General features: G+C 42.8%; 1 protein-coding gene across 1 annotated transcript in view; it reads right to left on the reverse strand.

Moving 5' to 3' along the window:
• The window catches only part of grin2bb (glutamate receptor, ionotropic, N-methyl D-aspartate 2B-b), a gene marked incomplete at its 3' end in the record, with an annotated part of 128,597 nt that overhangs the window by 18,103 nt on the left and 90,156 nt on the right, over nucleotides 1-20,338 (reverse strand). Inside the window, exons 9-13 of the mRNA XM_080722205.1 lie at nucleotides 16,702-16,827; nucleotides 12,844-13,073; nucleotides 11,132-11,292; nucleotides 7,872-8,059; nucleotides 4,173-4,411 (exon numbers count right to left, since the gene is read on the reverse strand). Of these exons, the coding sequence (XP_080578331.1) occupies nucleotides 4,173-4,411; nucleotides 7,872-8,059; nucleotides 11,132-11,292; nucleotides 12,844-13,073; nucleotides 16,702-16,827 (944 nt within the window). The remainder of the gene's footprint in view (nucleotides 1-4,172; nucleotides 4,412-7,871; nucleotides 8,060-11,131; nucleotides 11,293-12,843; nucleotides 13,074-16,701; nucleotides 16,828-20,338) is intronic.

The raw sequence follows: 20,338 nt of genomic DNA on the forward strand, positions 1-20,338 counted from the left end.
ACCACCTGCAGAAGCAGACTTCCCACTGAAAACCGTTGCGGATGTCGATTCCATGAACGAGAAGCTGAGCGACTCTGCGTTCTTGTCTGGAGTTGTAAGTTTGAATCTTATTCACTTGAAAATGTGTTAGTATTGTATTGGTACATGTCAGTGGGGGGAAATGGAGCAAGCAGTGAAAGTGTGATAAGATAGATTGACTTTTTGTTGCTGTTCACTTACAGCTTTTCCTGCCTGTGACTTTTTCCATACACTCAGGTTGCCATGGTGGGTGATATCGGAGGTGTTTCGCTGGATGATGGATGTCACATGATCTGGCAAAACAGTTCAACCTTTTTGGACGTAACGACAAGAGGAAGTTCAGAGACCTGCGCCTTTATGATGTCATATATGGTATGTTTGAGTATTGAATTGCTCTGTGTAGGGATGGGTATCGTTCACCTTTTAATCGATACGATACCTTTTTCGATACCTGGGAATCGATACGATACCTTTTTCGATACCATTTTCGATACTTTTTATTTATTATTATTATTATAATTATTATTTGCCTTTTTCTATGGGCTATTTTATAGACGTTGGATCATTATCATAATAATAAACATTATAGGCTATTCTCAGCTATTTTCACCGTAAGGAGTGTAGCCCATTAAAGCAGTCATTAAACTTTCAGTAGCCCAACTGTTACAGATGCGACCGGCAAGGGGTGCATTCAAAAGTATCAAAACAAGGTATCGTTCGTTTTTACGTGAACCGATACTCGATAGTATCGGTTCAGTGAATCGATACCATTAAAAGTATCGCCGACGATACCCAACCCTAGCTCTGTGTAACTTTACTTTATATGTCACTTTAATTAAATGTTTTAATTTTAAGGCATGCCACATCATGAATAATGGTGTTAGTTTATGCTTCACACGTGAGTCTCGCCCGCCTCAACTGTAACCAGCTGTCAGTTAGATCCTTTTCCTATTCCTCATTCACAGATCTGCTGATCATTACAATCCAATTACAATCCATTACAATCCAATCTGAGCTCTCGCTCTGTACGGGAGGCTCCTTTAAATACGACTTGCATTCACTATAGCTCTACTTGGTTTTGATCTTGGATATGCTGCCTCCTCCACCCCAGCATCCACCCAAGCTAACATGTCAAAATATTGCTATTGTACTACTATTGTAACCCTATGGGGGGTTTTGCTTAAAGTTCCCTGGTTTTGCATAGCAAGCAAGCATGAACAAAATTCAGGGAACATCCTTAATGCCAAGTTTAACTGTATTACAAATGTTGCAATAAATGGTTAAAAGGACTTTGACCTGAGTGTTCCTGATTAAAATATATAGCAGTGGAAACGGGGTGAAAAAAAATTGGAACTGATGTCACTCAAAAAGGTTTCATATTCCATCATTCTAACAGTTGTCTTCTTGTCATTTCTTTTAGGGGGACTTAAGAAAAACCCTATCACACAAGAGACCAACCACCAGGCTGCAGAAAAGGCCATCTCCAAGTGGTTCATTGGTGCTCGCGATAGAGGTGGGAACAGAGTCAGAGGTCAGACTGTACAGCGTCCTCAACTGGATGATGCACCTCCCCAGTAGACCAAGTCTCTGTCTCTCTTTCTCTCCCCTCAGCAGCACAATGCTGCCCTGCGGTTGGCTCAAAGAAACACCCACACGCACAGTGTTTGTTTTTGGACAATTTGTATCCATCATTTTGTTCTGTTTGCAGTCTGTGGAGCAGTTTTTTTCCATTTTAAGTGTGTTTTTTATATACCACATGTACATATACAGTATGTATATTTGCTGTGACACTGCTTCTCTTTATGTACATTTGATGTGTGTTCTCTGGCTCTTGGCTCATGCAACAACCACACACACAGTGTTTGTCTGTGGAGCTGTTTTTTCCCCTCCTTTTTAATTTTTTGAGTGATTTTAAGTGATTTTTTGTATATACCATATGTACATATACCGTATGTATATTTACTCTGACACTGCTGCTCTTTATGTACATTTGTATTTGTGCCTTTTGACACTGCTCTTGACACTGCTGCTCTTTATTTACATTGTGTTTGTATTAACAAAGTTTTTGTTTAATAAACTTTGTCAAAATATATTGTCTACTTTCATCCTTGCAAAAATATTTCATGTGTTTACTGTTTTAAATTATTAATATGGTTGATGTCTAGGACCAAAAGGAACCATCGCACATCAAAGGCCCAGTCAGAAACTACTTACATTTGCCTAGGAGCAAGGTTGAGCCCACTTGGATCCCACTTTTATCCCCTATGGTTTCGACATAGAATTGCCTAGGTGGGACCACGTGGGCTTGCCCAAGTGGTTCCCACCTGAGTCCTATATAAATTTGCCAAGGTGGGGCCCAACCAGGGCCCATGTATAACCCATGTAGAGCACATGCGGGCTAGCCCAAGCGGCTCCCACCTGGGTCCCATATAAATTTGCCAAGGTGGGGCCCACCCAGGACCCATGCAGAACCCACCCAGAGCCTACGTGGGCTAGCCCAAGCGGCTCCCACCTGGGTCCCATATAAATTTGTCAAGGTGGGGCCCACCCAGGACCCATGCAGAACCCACCCAGAGCCTACGTGGGCTAGCCCAAGCGGCTCCCACCTGGGTCCCATATAAATTTACCAAGGTGGGGCCCACCCAGGACCCATGCAGAACCCACCCAGAGCCTACATGGGCTAGCCCAAGCGGCTCCCACCTGGGTCCCATATAAATTTACCAAGGTGGGGCCCACCCAGGACCCATGCAGAACCCACCCAGAGCCTACGTGGGCTAGCCCAAACGGCTCCCACCTGGGTCCCATATAAATTTACCAAGGTGGGGCCCACCCAGGACCCATGCAGAACCCACCCAGAGCCCACGTGGGCTAACCCACGAGGGACCCTTGTGGAAACCGCGGACATTCCCACATAGAACCCACGTGGGCTAGCCCAAGTGGTTCCCACCTGGGTCCCATATAAATTTGCCGAGGTGGGGCCCACCCAGAGCCCATGTAGAACCCACGTTGAGCCCACGCGGGCTAGCCCAAGTGGTTCCCACCTGGGTCCCATATAAATTTGCCGAGGTGGGGCCAACCCAGGGCCCATGTAGAACCCACGTTGAGCCCACGTGGGCTAACCCACGAGGGACCCTTGTGGAAACCGCGGACATTCCCAGATGGGGCCCATGTAGGGAAGCCCAACTCATACCCATGCGGGACCCATGTGGGCGTGCTGGCTGGGAGGTGAGTCATTCAACTTTTTTGTCAGCTTAAAGGAGTAGTTCACCCCCAAAATGACCTTTTTTTCTATTGATTAGTCATGCCATGGAGACTTGAGTTCAATAATATTTTGACTTATATTATTTTTTACAAGACAAAAAAAAAGAAAAGAATATATATATATATATATATATAATATATATAATATATATAATATATATATATATATATATATATATATATATATATATATATATATATATATTAAGGCTGGGACTTTAACTGATTAATTGCGATTAATTAATTAGAGAAAATTAATGTGATTAAAAAAATTTACGCATTTTAATCACACTTAGTTTTTGCACCACAGAACCTTCAGTTTCGGGCATACCGATCATAGCGATGCACCAACCAAGAAGAGACAACAAACGCAAAGGGAGAAGTAGCCGATCAGAGCGCTTTGCTTGGCCCAGTGGATGCGAAATTTAGATTTAAAAAACTCACTCGTTGATTCACTCGTACAACAAAATGTGTTTTACTTGAAAAAAATGCTTCTCAGGTCAAATATTGATGTGCGATTAAAATGTGATTAATTGCGATTAATTAATCACAGAGCCTGTAATTAATGGATGGGGACCTAAATGCATGGGCCTGGATGGGGACCCAAATAAGTCCCTGGATGGGGACCCAAATGCATTTGAGTCAGAATCAATGGGGGTAAATTTAGGGTCAAGGGTCAAGTAAATTTACCCCCATTGATTCTCACACAAATGCATTTGGGTCCCCATCCAGGGCCTTGTATTTTGGTCCCCATCCAGGCCCATGCATCCAGAATCCAGAATTACAAAAAAATATTATTGAACTAAAGTCTCCATGGTGTGACTAAACAACAGAAAAAAAGTCATTTTGGGGGTGAACTACTCCTTTGAGCAAAATAAATTATGTAAACATACCCTGCTAATGGAGAAGGTCAAACTCGGCTTGCCCGTACACACGCCCATGAAACAGAAGCGTAGCTGCCAGTAAAACAAGTGCTCGCTGATGAAGGTGATTAGTGACAAAGCCATTGCAGCCCCCAGCATGTAAAAGACCCCCGCCATGTTGTCCACGTCCAGTTGGCTAGACATCACTTCGTTCTTCTCATTATGACAGATCCCAGTCAGCCACAAAGCCTCCAGCTCCTCCATTTCACCTGGAAAATGGAGACAAGAGGCGGGAAAAAAGGTTATTTTGTGTGTGTGTGTGTGTGTGTGTGTGTGTGTGTGTGTGTGTGTGTGTGTGTGTGTGTGTGTGTGTGTGTGTGTGTGTGTGTGTGTGTGTGTGTGTGTGCACTTCTATTACTTTGTGAAGGCCAAATGTACAACAGCAGTGGCAACACAGAAAAGTGTGGGGAGGAATAATTGGCACAACGACTAAATTGGGAGGAACAAGGGGCAAGAAATAATTGGCTACTTTAAAGTATCTATCTATCTATCTATCTAAAACCTGTGTCTGTCTGTCTGTCTGTCTGTCTGTCTGTCTGTCTGTCTGTCTGTCTGTCTGTCTGTCTGTCCCGGGCATGACTCTGGCGCAGCTCAAAAGAACAGCCTCAAAGTTGCCTTGTGTTGGGCACCCGCTGGCCTACTGGTCCGGGTGCATACCACTTAGGTATTGCCACATAGGCATAGATGCCTGGCGGCGTCACCGGTTTGATTCCCAATCCGGATGACCTTTGCTGCATGTCACTCCCCGTCTCTCTCCCCCCATTTCCTGTCAGTCTACTGTCCTATCAATAAAGGCATAAAAGCCCAAAAACAAATCTTTAAAGAAAAATCAAACCTCGGTTCAAAGTGGAGCGGTGAATTTGAGCAGTTCCAGGTAAATATATATATATATATATATATATATATATATATATATATATATATATATATATATAATTGAATATTGAATATACATATTTTGGGGACCTCTCTGCGGGTCTTGACCCACAGATTGACAACATTAACCCCCCGTGGCAGGGGGAAGAGAATAGAATAGTCCCTGACTTTTTTTTCACCAATTTATATATTGACATGTGTCAATTCTTGATTGCCCGTGGCTCGCTACGGTGGCTGCATGCTTCGTGAGCCTCCACTCTAGCGGCTATCACGGGTGTGTGTTTGTGTGTGTGTGTGTGTGTGTGTGTGTGTGTGTGTGTGTGTGGTAAAAGTCCGCGCATGCGCAGATGCCGCCGTGCTGACCAACACAATTTGGACACACAAAGCCACACAAAGGGAGCTGTGCTAGCACACCGCTCCAAAAAGTTGCCTTGTGTCTGTATCCATATAGAGGGTATGCACCTCCACTGGGACCCGCCCCCCTAATCTAGACTGAGTGGCATGGAGCATTGGAGTTTGGAAGTGCTAGTTGCAAATCACTCAACAGCCCTGCATACCACCTGTTTCTAAATTGCACATAATGCAGGAGGCAGCAGGATGTTGTGTTGTTGAAAACGAGTGCTTCCAAACTCTGACACTTGGAAAAATAAAAACCTGCACAGAATGTCTTGACAGAAAGTAGCTCATAACATGCCTATGGTGGATTTTTATGAAACAAAAACTTTGCTGATAGAAAGAGGATAATTCAAGCTTTCAGTACAGCCACTGTTGGTGAGTTTAACTTTGTTTAATACAATCAGATAGGACTTTTCTGTTTGGATGTATGGGATGTCAATGGCAGAAATCAGTTTTTTGCCACTCAGTAAGCGTTTCCACATAGCTTCCAGCAACAGATGATGTCACGCGCATACCCTCTATATCTTTATCCGTCTGTCAGCAGGTCTGCTGCATCTCTAGTCTGTATGTGTGTGTGTGTATGTGGGGGGATGTGGGCAGCGGCTTTCAACCGGACGCGTCCGCTTCACTGATTGGCTGCATAACGTATAGACATTTTTTAAACACAGGTGGCAATGTGCTCATCATGATCAGCGATGCGACGTACAGTACTGTGAGGGCCGCGTAGCAATGTTTGCCACTGAGACGCAGTGGAGTAGAAGTACAAAGTGTCGAAAAGTTGTACCCAAGTACAGCTACTTGAGAAATGTACCAAGTTACTTTTCACCACTGGCAGTATCGCACAGTTAATCCTGTTGTGTTTTGTTCGACCACAATCTTGGCTCTGCAAGGCTCTACCTCCTGTGTACTAACAGGGGGCGACACGCGAGTAAACAGTGGATGAGTTTGACCTTCAAATGTGGGCCAACGTATGCACGCTGACAGGTGAAAGATATGGCCTGTGATACGAGATGAGACGTCTGGTATAATGACACGTGTGTGCATCTGGCAGGAGACCAGGGTCCAGGCTAGCTGATTTCCATCCTTAGAGGGAGACGTGTCCTTTTGCTACCTTTGGAACCTCAGATAAAATTGCAACTAATTCATGCAGACAGGTAGGTGCACATGTGAGTCACGCACGCACGCATGCACGTACGCACACACTGCACGCGCACGCACGCACGCACGCACGCACGCACGCACACACACATACACACGTGCACAACTCACAGCTGACACCATATATTTCTCAGTTTCCCTGACAAAGCTTTCTTAAGTTTACGTCCGTGTCGGACTCGATGCGTTGAGCTGCCGCCTCCTGGATGTGATCGCTGATGAGTGTTCTCTTTGCACTGACCCCTTCATCCATCACAGAAACTGGGACGCAACACCATAGCACATGTCAAGTACATACTGTACGGCCAAAGAAGCTACCATGGGCCAGTGTGTGTGTGTGTGTGTGTGTGTGTGTGTGTGTGTGTGTGCCCATGTTGATAATCATAACTATCGCTTTTGGCCAAATGTTGGCTGCATTCTGTTAAGCCAAATGCTTATGTCCAGACGAATTAAAGTGGAGTTTATACTTTGCCTGACCCAAGATACCTGGATGACGTGTGCAGTGTTGGCAGGCACCGAAAAGAATGATATCATTTATTTCTTCTAACTCTGGTCTATTCTAATCTGTGGAGGGATGAATGTGCTATTTATTGTTCCTGGTGTTTCACCCTGAATTTGCATTTTGCTTTCAAATATGAAAGGAGCACCATGCATACCAAATGATTCGTGGAACTGGATGAAGGCAAGCAATTTATAGCATGGGGAAATTATTGGACGGCAATGAGGGAATTAAAAAAGCTTTATAATAAGCTATTTAGAGCTATAGTAGAGGACACATGAGACAACAGAAATGAAAGTGTTTTTCTTCCATAGTATACCTGCTAATAGATCAAGGCAATTCTCAAGACAAAATGTAAACAGCAGTAATAGAGTGCTAATAGGGATGTATTTTTGCAAGCAAACTCAGATGTTAAAACAATCATGGGTTAGGGTACATTTGCAATAAAATGTTCCATTGGATAAGCTTATGATATTCAGACGTTCTGTTCATAAGATAATCTCCACAAATCAACACACTTTTTACAAATCTTACAACTACACAGATAATGAATATACAGTAAGACAAAGTTAACAAATATAACGGCTTCAAAATTCAAGGTTGTGATATTAACAGCTAGGTGCAATTCATAAACACGAAACTAGACTTAATAATATATATTATTATTTGCATAAATCAAAGTTTTATGACTATATAGTGAGGCTTCACATTTAAAAGAAACTAGAAGAAGGCGACGTCTTTACCATCTCCAAACAGCATGAGGATGGCCAGGTCTACAGCTCGCTTCCAGCCAGAGTCCTTCTGGATGGCGATGCCATAGCCGGTGGTGGCGAACACCTTGCCACTGCCGATAGTGACCAGCTTACAGCCCTCATCTCTGCCAGCCATGTAGTTCAGAACTGCTGCGTCGTAGATGAATGCATCCAGTTTACTGGGAGGGAGACGGAAAGAGATGTAACTGACAATACAATGTGAATAAGTCAGTGGCGTCAGTTCAGCAAAAGCTAAGGCATGGCAACATGACTGGTGTCTTGCACGCACGCCTTCGCGCGCGTGCAAGACACCTGTCATGTTGCCATACCTTAGCAACAGGCATGATGAATTTATTTTAAGAAGTACGTATACATTTTCTTTTTTTCTCCCTGTAGCCAAGGTATGGCAGCTGCCATACCCTGGCATACTCAATTGACACCTCTGGAATAAGTGGCACTTAACTGGACATGTCTGTTCCTGACCATTGTAAAAGCTGCAATCCTCAGCTTTTTGGGGGTAAGACTTATTTGGGGTCTTTTTGCCTTTATTTTCGACAGAACAGTTGAGAGAGGAGAGAGACAAAAACACATTTTTAAATAGTTCAAATAGCCGATCTACAAGCTCACACTGTGTCGATGTAGATCGGCTAATTAAACTATTTTAAAATGTTTTTCAAAATAGTAAAAAAAGGCAAAGAAGTTTAGGGTCTTAAATACCAGCTCTTATGCCTTTACTTAAAGGCCTGTCCATACTGTCTCCGACCACCAAACATTTCCTCGGAGAGTTGCGACTTTCCGACGTGCAGCTTTCCAAACTCTAACTCGGGGTAATGCTTTTCAGAAGATGTGAGTTACGTCATTTTGTAGTTGAACCGGACCTTTCCAACGAATAGTTTGGTGGTCGGAGACAGTATGGGCCAGCCTTTAAGTTAAGGCATAAGAGCTGGTACTTAAGACAATCAAAATAGAGCCCTTTCTTGCACAGAAGACCTGGATTTGAATCCTACATAAATACTGGGATTGCAGCTTTAAGTACATAATGTGCTTGTGGTACAGTAGTGGTGTAGTAGTAGTAAGCACAGTATGAGCTCTCCAGTATCACCCATCACATTGATTTCACTGGTGGAATTCCATGCTATTCTGCTGTATTTATTGATGTCATGACCAGCTGGTGATAGCTGACGGATACATGGACATGGCAGTATGCAGCTGGATGACACACTAAAATCAAACAGCTCCCCCACAGCTGCCGCCAGCTTCTGTAGGCATATCACTGGTCAGGGCTGCAGTTCAATCAGCTACCAGCGGAGACAACCTGCTGGCTGCCAGAGCTATAAGCCACCTGTCTGCATTCATAATACCTCTGAGGTGTAATGCCTGATTTATAATTGGATGCGCACATCTGCATTCTGCAAGCTCACAACGCGTTGTGAGCTTGTAGATCTGCTATGTGTGACACTGGCACACATACTGTAGCTTTTACAGTAAGTGAGGGAAGAGAGAGAGAGCTGAGACAGACGGTGATGGAAGAGGGAGGAGCTGTTGACAAAGCAAGAGATGGAGAAAGAGAGATGGAGATTTAGAAAGAGGGAGTGAGGGAGGGAAGGAGATATAGAGTGAGAGATGTCAGGAGCTTTGACAGCTAGAGAGAGAGAGAGAGAGAGAGAGAGAGAGAGAGAGAGAGAGAGAGAGAGAGAGAGAGAGAGAGAGAGAGAGAGAGATTATAACACATTCCTCAGTGTTAATAATAAATGGACCCGAATTGACCCACAAGCCTTTTGCAGGTCAATTCGGGTCAATTTTTAGACTCTCCGAGTTAAATTAACCCTGAGGATTTGACTGTGTAACCATATAGCTCCCACTGCAGCCACAAGCTGTGCTGCTATTCTGGGCACCAGTGGTAGGCAGCTGCAGCTTCAGTGGATGCCCACCCACATCACTCTGCCCCCTCTCTCTATCTCTCACTCTTTCTCTCTCCCTCCCTCCCTCCCTGCCCCCCTCTCCCTCCCTCCCTCTCTGTTTGTCTCTCTCCATCTCTCTTTCTTTCTCTCTCCATATTCTTTGTGCATTTCATCCACAAAAGACTTGCCCATAACATACTGTTTATTCAATCATGCTTTCATTTATTTTTCTCGTTCCAACCTTTTCCCACAGTCTGTCGACTGAGTGCATCCCCACTCTGTCTGTCTGTACCTTCATCCCATTTACTCTCTTCTCCCCTCATCTCGCTATACCCACTCTGCAGTGGTGAAAAGTAACATTTACATTACTCAAGTACTGTACTTTTGAGGTGGCCTACTTTTACTTTATTCAAGTAAGTATGTTTTAAATCGTAATCGATACATCTCAAGAGGCAATATAGTCTACAATCATTTGAAAACTTAAGTTACTATTTATTTGATTTTAAATTATTATAAACATACATAAACCAATTAAACCCTATTTTATACTTTGTTCAAAACCAGCCTATGTACAAGCTCACAACATCGGGGCTCGTTGATTTGCTCATTATGTATGCTTTAACTATTGAAAAATAGCAGATATACAAGCTCACAGCGTGGCACCAAGTGCCGTGCTGCAAGCTTGTAGATTTTAGAAAAATCGTGAACATTTGTGCAAGTCTTTGAATATTTTTGACCCGATTCTATAAATGTCTTCCAAATCTCTTCTAAATCAGTGGTTCTCAAACTTTTACATGTCAAGGACCCTCAAAATTACAAGTATTTGGCCGCGGACCCCCGATCTCAAAATATGTTGTTCCAGGGACCCCACAGAAGCAAATATTTGAGTTACAAATGTTCGCTTTTAAAAAGTTATATTCAAAGACTTGCAAAAACGAAATCCAGATTTTTCAAAAATAGCAGATCTACAAACTCGCAGCAGATCTGCTATTTTCTCAATAGCTAAAGCAGGGGTCTTCAACAGGGGGTCCGGGCCCCCTAGGGGGTCCTCAGAGTTACTACAGGGGGTCCTCCAAACTTTTTTTCTCCTTTTTTATATTACTGTAACCACTTGAACCCTAGTGTCCATATTCTGAAAACTTTAGCCAAAAATAGCCGATCTGCAAGCTCACAACGCCTCGCGCTGCGGGGCGTTGTGAGCTTGTAGATCGGCTATTTTTGGCAAAGACTTTGGTGTAGTGGTGAAAAAAAGCAGACTAAGTAAAGAGTGAAATGTCAAGTTACTAAATAACGATTTATTTAAAGTATTAAATAAATGTCTTAAATGCTAGTTTTACTCAATGAACTCACCCATTCTTCAGGCTGTACAGTGCCTCGTCAACGTTCTTCTGGTGGAAGCTGGTCATGTAGCTGTGCATGTCCCGGTAGTTGTTGCGAATGTTACGCTCTGTGCTCCCGTTGGGCACCGTGCCAAACCGGAATGGCGGCGAGAAGTCGTTGGGCTTCTGGAACTGTTGGAGGAAGAGAGGGAGGGAGAGAGGGGGTGGTGTAAAGTAACTAAGTAGCCTACATTTACTCAAGTACTGTGCTTAAGTACAATTTTGAGGGACTTTTACTTTGCTGGAGTATTTCACATTTGCAGTACTTTTACTTCTAGACACTACATCTCAGAGGAAAATATTATACTTTTACTCCACTACAATTATTTCAGAACTTTAGTTACTAGTTACTTTGTAAAATGTGATCATTATTAGAAATCATACAGTAACCACTTCAGCCCTATATACAGGTACATTTCGGCCATTTAAAAAAAGACGATCTACAAGCTCCTCCTATTTTCAAAAGATTTTTTATACATTTCATACATTTGAATACCGTACTTGAAATGGGACATTCAGCATAACAAGTACTTTCTACTTTTGGTACTTTAAGTACCTTTTGATACCAATACCTTTGTGTTTTTACTGAAGTAGCTACATTTAGAATATCTGACTTTTGCTTGTAACAGCGTATTTCTGCATTGCAGTATCGATACTTTTACTTAAGTCACAAATGTGAGTACCACCATTGGTGTTTACCGTGAAAAGGGCAACACACAGAGAAAATTACACAAGTGTGTCTGTCAGTGTGGAAGATGCAACGGCTGGGATCAAATGGGGTCTATCTGCACAGCCCTGTGCATCCACATCACAAAGAGCTAATCGCTCGGGGGTTCCGTTCTGTTCACTGTGGTAATATGAGGGCGCAGGCGGATGGGAGAAGAGGCAATCTGACACACACACACACACACACACACACACACACACACACACACACACACACACACACACACCACAAGACACATGCACACACGCACGCACACACACACACACACACACACACACACACACACACACACACACACACACACACACACACACACACACACACACACACACACACACACACACACACACACACACACACACACACACAAAACATTTGACATTTGACACACTCGCCCTTTGACACACTCGCCTGGTACCCAAACTACTATTATTATTTTTATTTTATTTATGGAATGTCTTAGATGTGTTTGTTTCTTTGTTTGAAAATGTATAAAATTCTTTTTTTAATCAAATTCATTTTTTTCCCTAAAAATAAAAAGGTTTTTTGGGGAGGGGAACATTTGTGCAATGTATATTTCATATTTTGTAGGAAAAGAAAATGGGATTTTTACTCGTGACCCCAAAGAATTGGTCCGAGACCCACAAATGGGTCCCGACCCACTGTTTGGGAAACAGTGTTATATATCGTCGAAGTCGTCGTTGTCTGGTGGAAAACTCGTATCTCCAAGTATCAAATGTGTACGTTCTTTCGCGAAGTAAAGCCCTGCTTCATCATACAAGGTCGTCGCACAAAAGTAGTGAAAACAGCCGATCTACAGATCGGCTGTTTTCACTAGTTTAAACCGTTTTTAAAATGATAAATGCAAAAAAAAAAAACGAACGGTTCTGGACATACAAGGTTTTCACCGACAATGACGATATACCTAACACATCCAGTCCCTGTGATGTTCACACCTTTTTGTCTGACAGGCCAGACACCTGGTCCACGTATTCCTCCTGGATCATGAAGGCAGCCAGGTTGGCTGTGTAGGAGGCCAGGAAGATGACGGCGAAGAAGGCCCACACCGACACCATGATCTTACTGGTGGTCCCTTTAGGGTTCTGCACCGGCACAGAGTTGTTGAACACCAGGCCCCACAGCAGCCACACTGCCTTGCCGATGGTGAACGATGGACCGCCCGGCTCTGGAGGGGAGAGAGAGAGAGAGAGAGAGAGAGAGAGAGAGACACAAAGACAGACAGACAGACAGACAGACAGACAGAAAGAGACAGAGAGAGACAGAGAGAGACAGACACACAGACAAAAACAGAGGTGGGGGGTGGGGGGAGGAGTAGAAAAGGATATGCTCAAAGACATAACACTTTCTATGAATCCCATATCTCTTAATGCATTATACTGTAAACATAGACATACGTAATGCAATTTGTTTATAACACTGTTATTGTAAGCATTCATACACATATAGGTTTCTTAACAACACATATAGGTTTCTTAACAATATATATGTCACGGTTTGTTAGAGAAACAGTACGGTCGAGAAACGGAGCACTCGCCGTGCGGCACGGGGCGGAACAAGCGGTCGCCCACAACAACGTCCTCCAGGCGGAGCCGCTCGATTGTCCACGACATTGCAAGCGGCGCGAAGGCCAGCGGACCTTGGTCCTGCTCTTCGCCCCCGAGCGCCGCAGGCGCGAGTGGTCGTGAAGAGCGGGCCAGGGCCGCGCGGCCGGCGGAGTGCCGCGCGAGTTACGAAGCCGTGGTGAATGCAATCGTTATATTTATGCCCAGGCCGTAAGGCCTGGGCAAGCCCACGATAAACGCCCTGTCCAAGTGACTACAATGGAGCTAATGGCTAATGGCTAATGGCTAATGGCTAAACACTGCCGAGCTAGGCTAGTAAATAAAGAAAGAGAGTCGCAAACGAGTGACGTCAGCGCCTTCACTAGTGAATGGCTGTCGTCGCCATCTGGTGGTGATTGGTGTGTGGTGAACGACAAAACAAGCGCTCTTACAATGAACGTCCTGAGTTACCCAAACATACTGTAACATATATACATCTGATATCATACCCTTTTATGCCCATACATGGAGATCCCTGTCTGTAGAACCAGCCACACAGATATGGGCTGCCATGGCCATCTGTCTTGGCCATATATGGATTCTGTTAGTGTGGTATGTGGCCGATGTGGCCTCCATATATAGGCATTCCCATATGAAGTCCTGTTAGATATGGGCTTAATATTGACGACATCAGGGAACTCCATATATGGGCATAAAAGGGATTCCGTTAGTGTGACATCACAGTGAAGCCAGAGCGTGATGTCAGAGCGGCAAACCCATTCTGTTAAGAGTGGTTCCCCTAACATCGCAGTGACGAGCATGATGTCAGAGCGACAAACCCATAGAACCACAGTGTCAGGCGTGACAGACAGAGATACACAGATACACACATACGGACAAGCTGTGACCATTCACATATAATAATCTGTGACCTACGGTCATAATAAATCTATCTACAATCTCACAGTCACAACACATTGTTGTGAGCAGGGACAAAACATAATGTACCATAAAAATGAATGACCGGGGGTGGAGTGGGGATTCCCCACTGGTCCCAAACCAAACCTCTGCTCCAACCTTTTCAATGACAGCAGGACAAAACACTAGTGACTGTAGCTACTGTATTATCAAAGGACGATGGGCAGGAGGAGGCGGATGGGCTCACAACAGGCTACAATTATGCTACAGCTGGAGCTGCAGTTATAAAGCCACAGGCTTACATAACCTGGGAAGTCATCACACATGCCTTGAACATAAAACCCCATTTTACTATGAATTATGGTAACATTATTCAGGAAAAGCTACAGTATGACTCATAACCCACTATCACTCTTCTCTAATAATCATTATATTTCACTCTATCTGTGAACGGGAATTTAATAGTCCTTTGATTTGAATCAACTAGAGCTGTGGGGGTTGACATATTTGACATACCGGTAGCTGTCAGGCAGACACCATGTATCTCCATATTTCAACTTTTGAGGTTTTAGTTTTGTAAATTAATACCCTACTCAGCTTATCACAAAAGTAGTAAAAATATCAGATCTATAAGCTCACAACCTGTCACAATGTGACACATTGATAGATAGATATATTTTTTATACTATTGTTTTGGATATATAAGGTTGCCACACGACAGCAACAATAATTAATCCTAACAGTCAAATGGAGCCTAACTAAAATAGTCAAAAAAACCTAACTAAAATAAAATCTTAAAAAATAGATATTAAGAAAAAGAACCTCCGCTTTGGACTTTGGAGGGACCCTGCCAGATGTGATTAAAGTTTGACACAATAGATCGCATCAAAGATGCAATCTATTGTCATCTGCTTAAGTGCATTCAGCTACTTCCTCGAAAGTATACGTGATGAGGAACATTTTTTTATTTGGAAGGGAGGGAAGCAATGACGAAAGCTGGACTTGTATAAACAAGTTTAAAGATTCTCTCCCAGACATGTTTTACGATGTATATAATAAAGTTAATAATGATTAATTGAATAATAATTTGTCTGTTTTCCCCACAAAAGCCTTGCTGAAACAACAACAAAGAAATACATATTTTTGAGTGGAGGGGTACTTTAATGTATATACGCCATTGCACGATGCAGTCGACATCATCATACTGTGGAATTAGGCCTAAGCCTTTGTTCACAGAGTGTTTCTAAGAACTCTTAACATCAGCCAGAAGTTCTTGTCAGTGATCCAGTTCATTAGCAAAGGGGCTTAAGTGATCGCAAATGAAGATAAGAGCTCTTAATCTTTTAGGAAGACAGTCCAGCCACTTCAGTGGCAGTTATACTCCAAAGGGACTAACACATAGAGTTGATGGTTGTTTTTGTTTGTTTTTAACAAACAAACAGTGGATGTACCAAGATGGTTTTACTGTACCAAGAGATCTGTTTCATTGCGTCGGGTGGAAACCGTCCAAAAGTGTCACCTTTCAGGAAATGGAAAACAGAACCTGTGTTCCAATGGACCCATTGTACGTAGATATTATTTAATCACCAGCTCTTCTAATTACTTTTCAAACCCACTGACACAAGCTCACTATGCGTCGCATCGTGGTCCGTTGTGAGGTTGTAAATCGGTTGTATCCGCCAATATTAGCGCAACACTCTTGTATGACTAGGTATAGGGATTTGTTTACGAAAAACAAAATACAAAATGTTTAAATGTAGAGAAACAATGTTTCTGTCCGCCATGCAACGACTGCTTTTAGTCAATGTGCTTGAGTAAGATGTGTTTGTCCAGGGTTGTCTCACCAAATCTGGGCCCTGGGTAGGATTCCTACTGTGTTATTTTGTGCTTTAACTATTAAAAAATTGCAGATATACAAGCTCACAGCGCGGCACCGCGCTGCGAGCTTGTAGATCTGCTATTTTTGAAAAACCTATGTTTCTATCTGTCAGTGGTGCTCAAACCTTTTCATGTGAAGGACCCCCAAAATGTTATGTATTTGGCCACGGACCCGCATCTCAAAACATTTATTAGTTCCAGGGACCCTCCAGAAGCAGAATTTGAGTTACAAATGTTCGCTTAAAAAAAGACATAGCCTATATTCAAAGATTTGTACACATTTTCACGACTTTTCAAAAATAGCAGATCTACAGGCTTGCAGCTGTAGATCGCAGCTTGTATATCTGCTATTTTTCAATAGGTAAAGTATAAAATAATTCCAGGCCCCTCCACCTTGGGCCCTAGTAACTCAGTCCCACTTTCCCCGCCCTTGTGACGCCCCTGTGTTTGTCTCACCTCGTCCGTCGGCCAGACAGCGGTTGTAGCCCACCGGGCTGAAGTATTCAAACACAAACACCGCCACAGCCGACACAATCAGCAGCATCACAAACATCATCACCCAGACATCAGCACTGAAGGGCTCTGAAACACACAGAGAGGAGATTAAGAGAGTAGAATAGAATGCAAAGAGAGGAGAGATTTATAAACAGAATTAATCAAAATGATTAATTCTGTGCGCGCGTGCGTGCGTTTGTGTGTGTGTGTGTGTGTGTGTGTGTGTGTGTGTGTGTGTGTGTGTGTGTGTGTGTGTGTGTGTGTGTGTGTGTGTGTGTGTGTGTGTGTGTGTGTGTGTGTGTGTGCGCGCGCGCGCGCGTGTGTGCGTGAGTGCGCGCTCTTGCATGTGCAATTATGAATGAGTCCGCATTGAATCTGAGTGCAAACATTAACCAGTGTACATTTTCAAAAGAAAAAGAAAAAAAATGAGACTTAAAGCTGCAATAACTCCAATGTTCCAATGTGGGAAATGCATCACTAGGCCAAGAGGGGAGGGAACCCCCGCCTAGTCAGGGGATTATGAGCCTCAGGCAGTATTACTTTTCAACCAGCAGGTGTCCAACCCCACACAGGTGTATATTTCTCAGTGGAAGAGCAGGGAGATCACCTCCATCCAGATAATAATAATAATAAAACTTTATTTGTATAGCACCTTTCATGACATGAAATGCAGCTCAAAGCGCTTTACAGAGCAGAAAATGAAGCACAAGTGCTTAACAGAGAAACAGTAAAATAAAATAAAAAATACAGAATAAAAATAAATAATTAAAATTATTACAATTAAGCAGAGAAATAACAATTTCAGAACAGTGCGGACGTCAATTAGCAGCACAGGGATTTAAAAATTTAGCTAAAAGCAAGAGTAAAGAAATAGGTCTTGAGCTGTGCTTTAAAGCTATCCACAGAGGCTGCCTGTCTTAGGTGTAGTGGGAGTTTATTCCAAGCTGTCGGTCCGTAGAAGCAGAAAGCTGCTTCACCATATTTTTTATATTTCATTGTTGGCGCCTCAAGTAGGTCTGCACCAGAGGACCTGAGTGGGCGGGTTGGAACATATCTATGCAGGCAGTCATAGAGGTACGAAGGTGCCAGACCATTTAGAGCTTTATAAACAAGTAAAAGTATTTTAAAATCAATCCTAAAAACAACCGGGAGCCAGTGTAGCGACGCTAAGACTGGAGTAATATGTTCTCTTATCTTAGTTTTAGTTAAAACTCTGGCTGCCGCATTTTGAACAAGTTGTAGTCTGTCAGTTGTTTTCTTTGGCAGACCAGAGAGAAGTGCGTTGCAGTAATCCAGCCGAGAGAAAACGAAAGCGTGGATCAGCGTTTTTGCATCGTTCAGCGACAGATAAGCTCTAATTCGTGCAATATTTCTAAGGTGAAAGAAGGCAATCTTCGTGACATGATTAATGTGTGTATTAAAATTTAATTCAGCATCAATGATCACCCCCAGGTTCTTTACAGAGGTGTTACTTTCTTTAGCCAGGTTACCAAGTCTACTTATTATTGATTCTCTTTGGGCAGTAGAACCAATTATGAGAACTTCTGTCTTGTCCTCATTTAGCTTGAGAAAGTTCTCACTCATCCAGCATTTTATGCTAGACACGCACGTCAGCAATGGGTCTAGAGCACAGGGGTCATCCGGAGCCACCGAAAGGTACAACTGGGTGTCATCAGCATAGAAATGGAAATTCACACCGTGAGCGGAAATAAGTTCTCCCAGCGGCAGTATATAGAGGGAGAATAATAAAGGTCCAAGAATTGAGCCCTGTGGAATACCAGAGCAGATCTTGTGTTTGTTTGACTCAAAGTCAGCTAGATTAACAAAGTAGCTTCTGCCTGTTAGGTAAGAGTAAAACCAGGACAGAGCTGTGCCTGACAGTCCTACCCAGTGTTCGAGACGTTGTATTAGAATTGTATGGTCGATTGTGTCAAAAGCCGCCGTTAGGTCCAGCAGTAGGAGAACGGACACATCTTTGTTGTCAGCAGCCACCCTAAGATCATTAATAACTTTTACAAGTGCAGTTTCTGTGCTGTGTCCTTTCCTGAAGCCGGATTGGAATTTGTTGTGCACCTTATTGTTCTGCAGAAACACATCCAATTGATGAAAGATAATTTTTTCAAGGACCTTGCCCAGAAAAGGTAAATTAGAGATGGGTCTATAATTACCCAGCACGGACGGGTCAAGGTTGGGTTTCTTGAGTAAGGGTTTAACTACAGCCGTTTTCAGTGAGTCTGGAAAGACACCTGATTGTATAGAGCTATTTACTATTTTTAGGATATCTTCAATAACACAGTCTACAACCTCTTTGAGAAACGGCGTGGGTATTGCATCCAGCGAGCAAGAAGATGATGTCATTTGCGATATGGTTTTACGAAGTTCCTCTTCATCAATTGCACAAAATGATACTAGGCTCCCCCTAGATTTATCGACACTTTTACACATGGCACCATTAACCGCATTTGCATTTGTGACAGTATTATTCAGAATACCAGCTCGAATGTTCTCAATTTTGTTGTCAAAGAAGGATGCAAACTCATTACACTTTGCTTTAGAGGCAAGGAGTGACTGCTTGTAGGACTGGGGAGGGTTTAAAAGGCGTTCAATGGTAGAGAATAAGACCCTAGCATTGTTCTTATTGTCATTAATGATTCCGGAAAAATAGGCCTGCCTAGCCAGACGCATGGCTTTATTGTAGGCGGCTGTTGAAGACTTAAAAATCTGTAGGTGGATAGTTAGTTTATTTTTTCTCCAAGCTCGCTCTGCTCTGCGGCATTGTTTTTTGAGTGAACGTATATGATCGTTTATCCAGGGTGTCACTTTGGAGTTTTCATAGGAGCTACTATATCCAGAGCTGACTCTAAGTTAAGATTAAAACGGTGAACCATATCATTTACTGAGTTAATATCAGGAAGAGGGGGTGAACATGCAAAATGGCAAGCAAACTCTTCTGCTGAAGAAGATCCGAAAAATCTCCTTTTTATAGTATATTCTCTATTATTTCTTTCTAAATCGGAGACAGTCATATTAAAACACAGTAAATAATGGTCTGATAGGTCAGGCTTAGCGATGATTCTGTCCATAGAAATATTTAGCCCTTTAGAGATCACAAGATCAAGAGTGTGGCCTTGATTGTGGGTTGGCCCGGTAACATGCTGAACAAAATCAAGGGAATGCAATAATTGTACAAAACTCATAGCCATAAGATCTGTAACAATGTCTACATGTAGATTTGTATCGCCAGCAATAAGGGTTCTCTCATAGTCCGTGGAACAGATAGATAGAAGTTCTGATATTTTTGTAAGAAATGTGCTATTTATACTGTATAGACACTCTGGCTTACAGATTGGTTCAAATAAAATGTTATTTAAAACATTAAAATTACCAAAAGAAGATGGAGGAATGGCATTACCCAACTTCAAAGATTACTTTTATGCAGCCCAAATTAAATCCTTAACTAATCTATGCTATCCACTGTTCCAAGCCAAATGGAAAAATATTGAACTTTCTGTTATGAAGAATTGCCCAATTCGTGCAATGTTGTCATAGGAATTTAGGAAGAACTTTGGAAAATATACCAAATCCATGGATTAAAACC

The sequence above is a fragment of the Nannobrachium achirus genome, assembly GCF_963921795.1.
Source record: "Nannobrachium achirus genome assembly, chromosome: 3".
Taxonomy (NCBI): Eukaryota; Metazoa; Chordata; class Actinopteri; order Myctophiformes; family Myctophidae; genus Nannobrachium; species Nannobrachium achirus.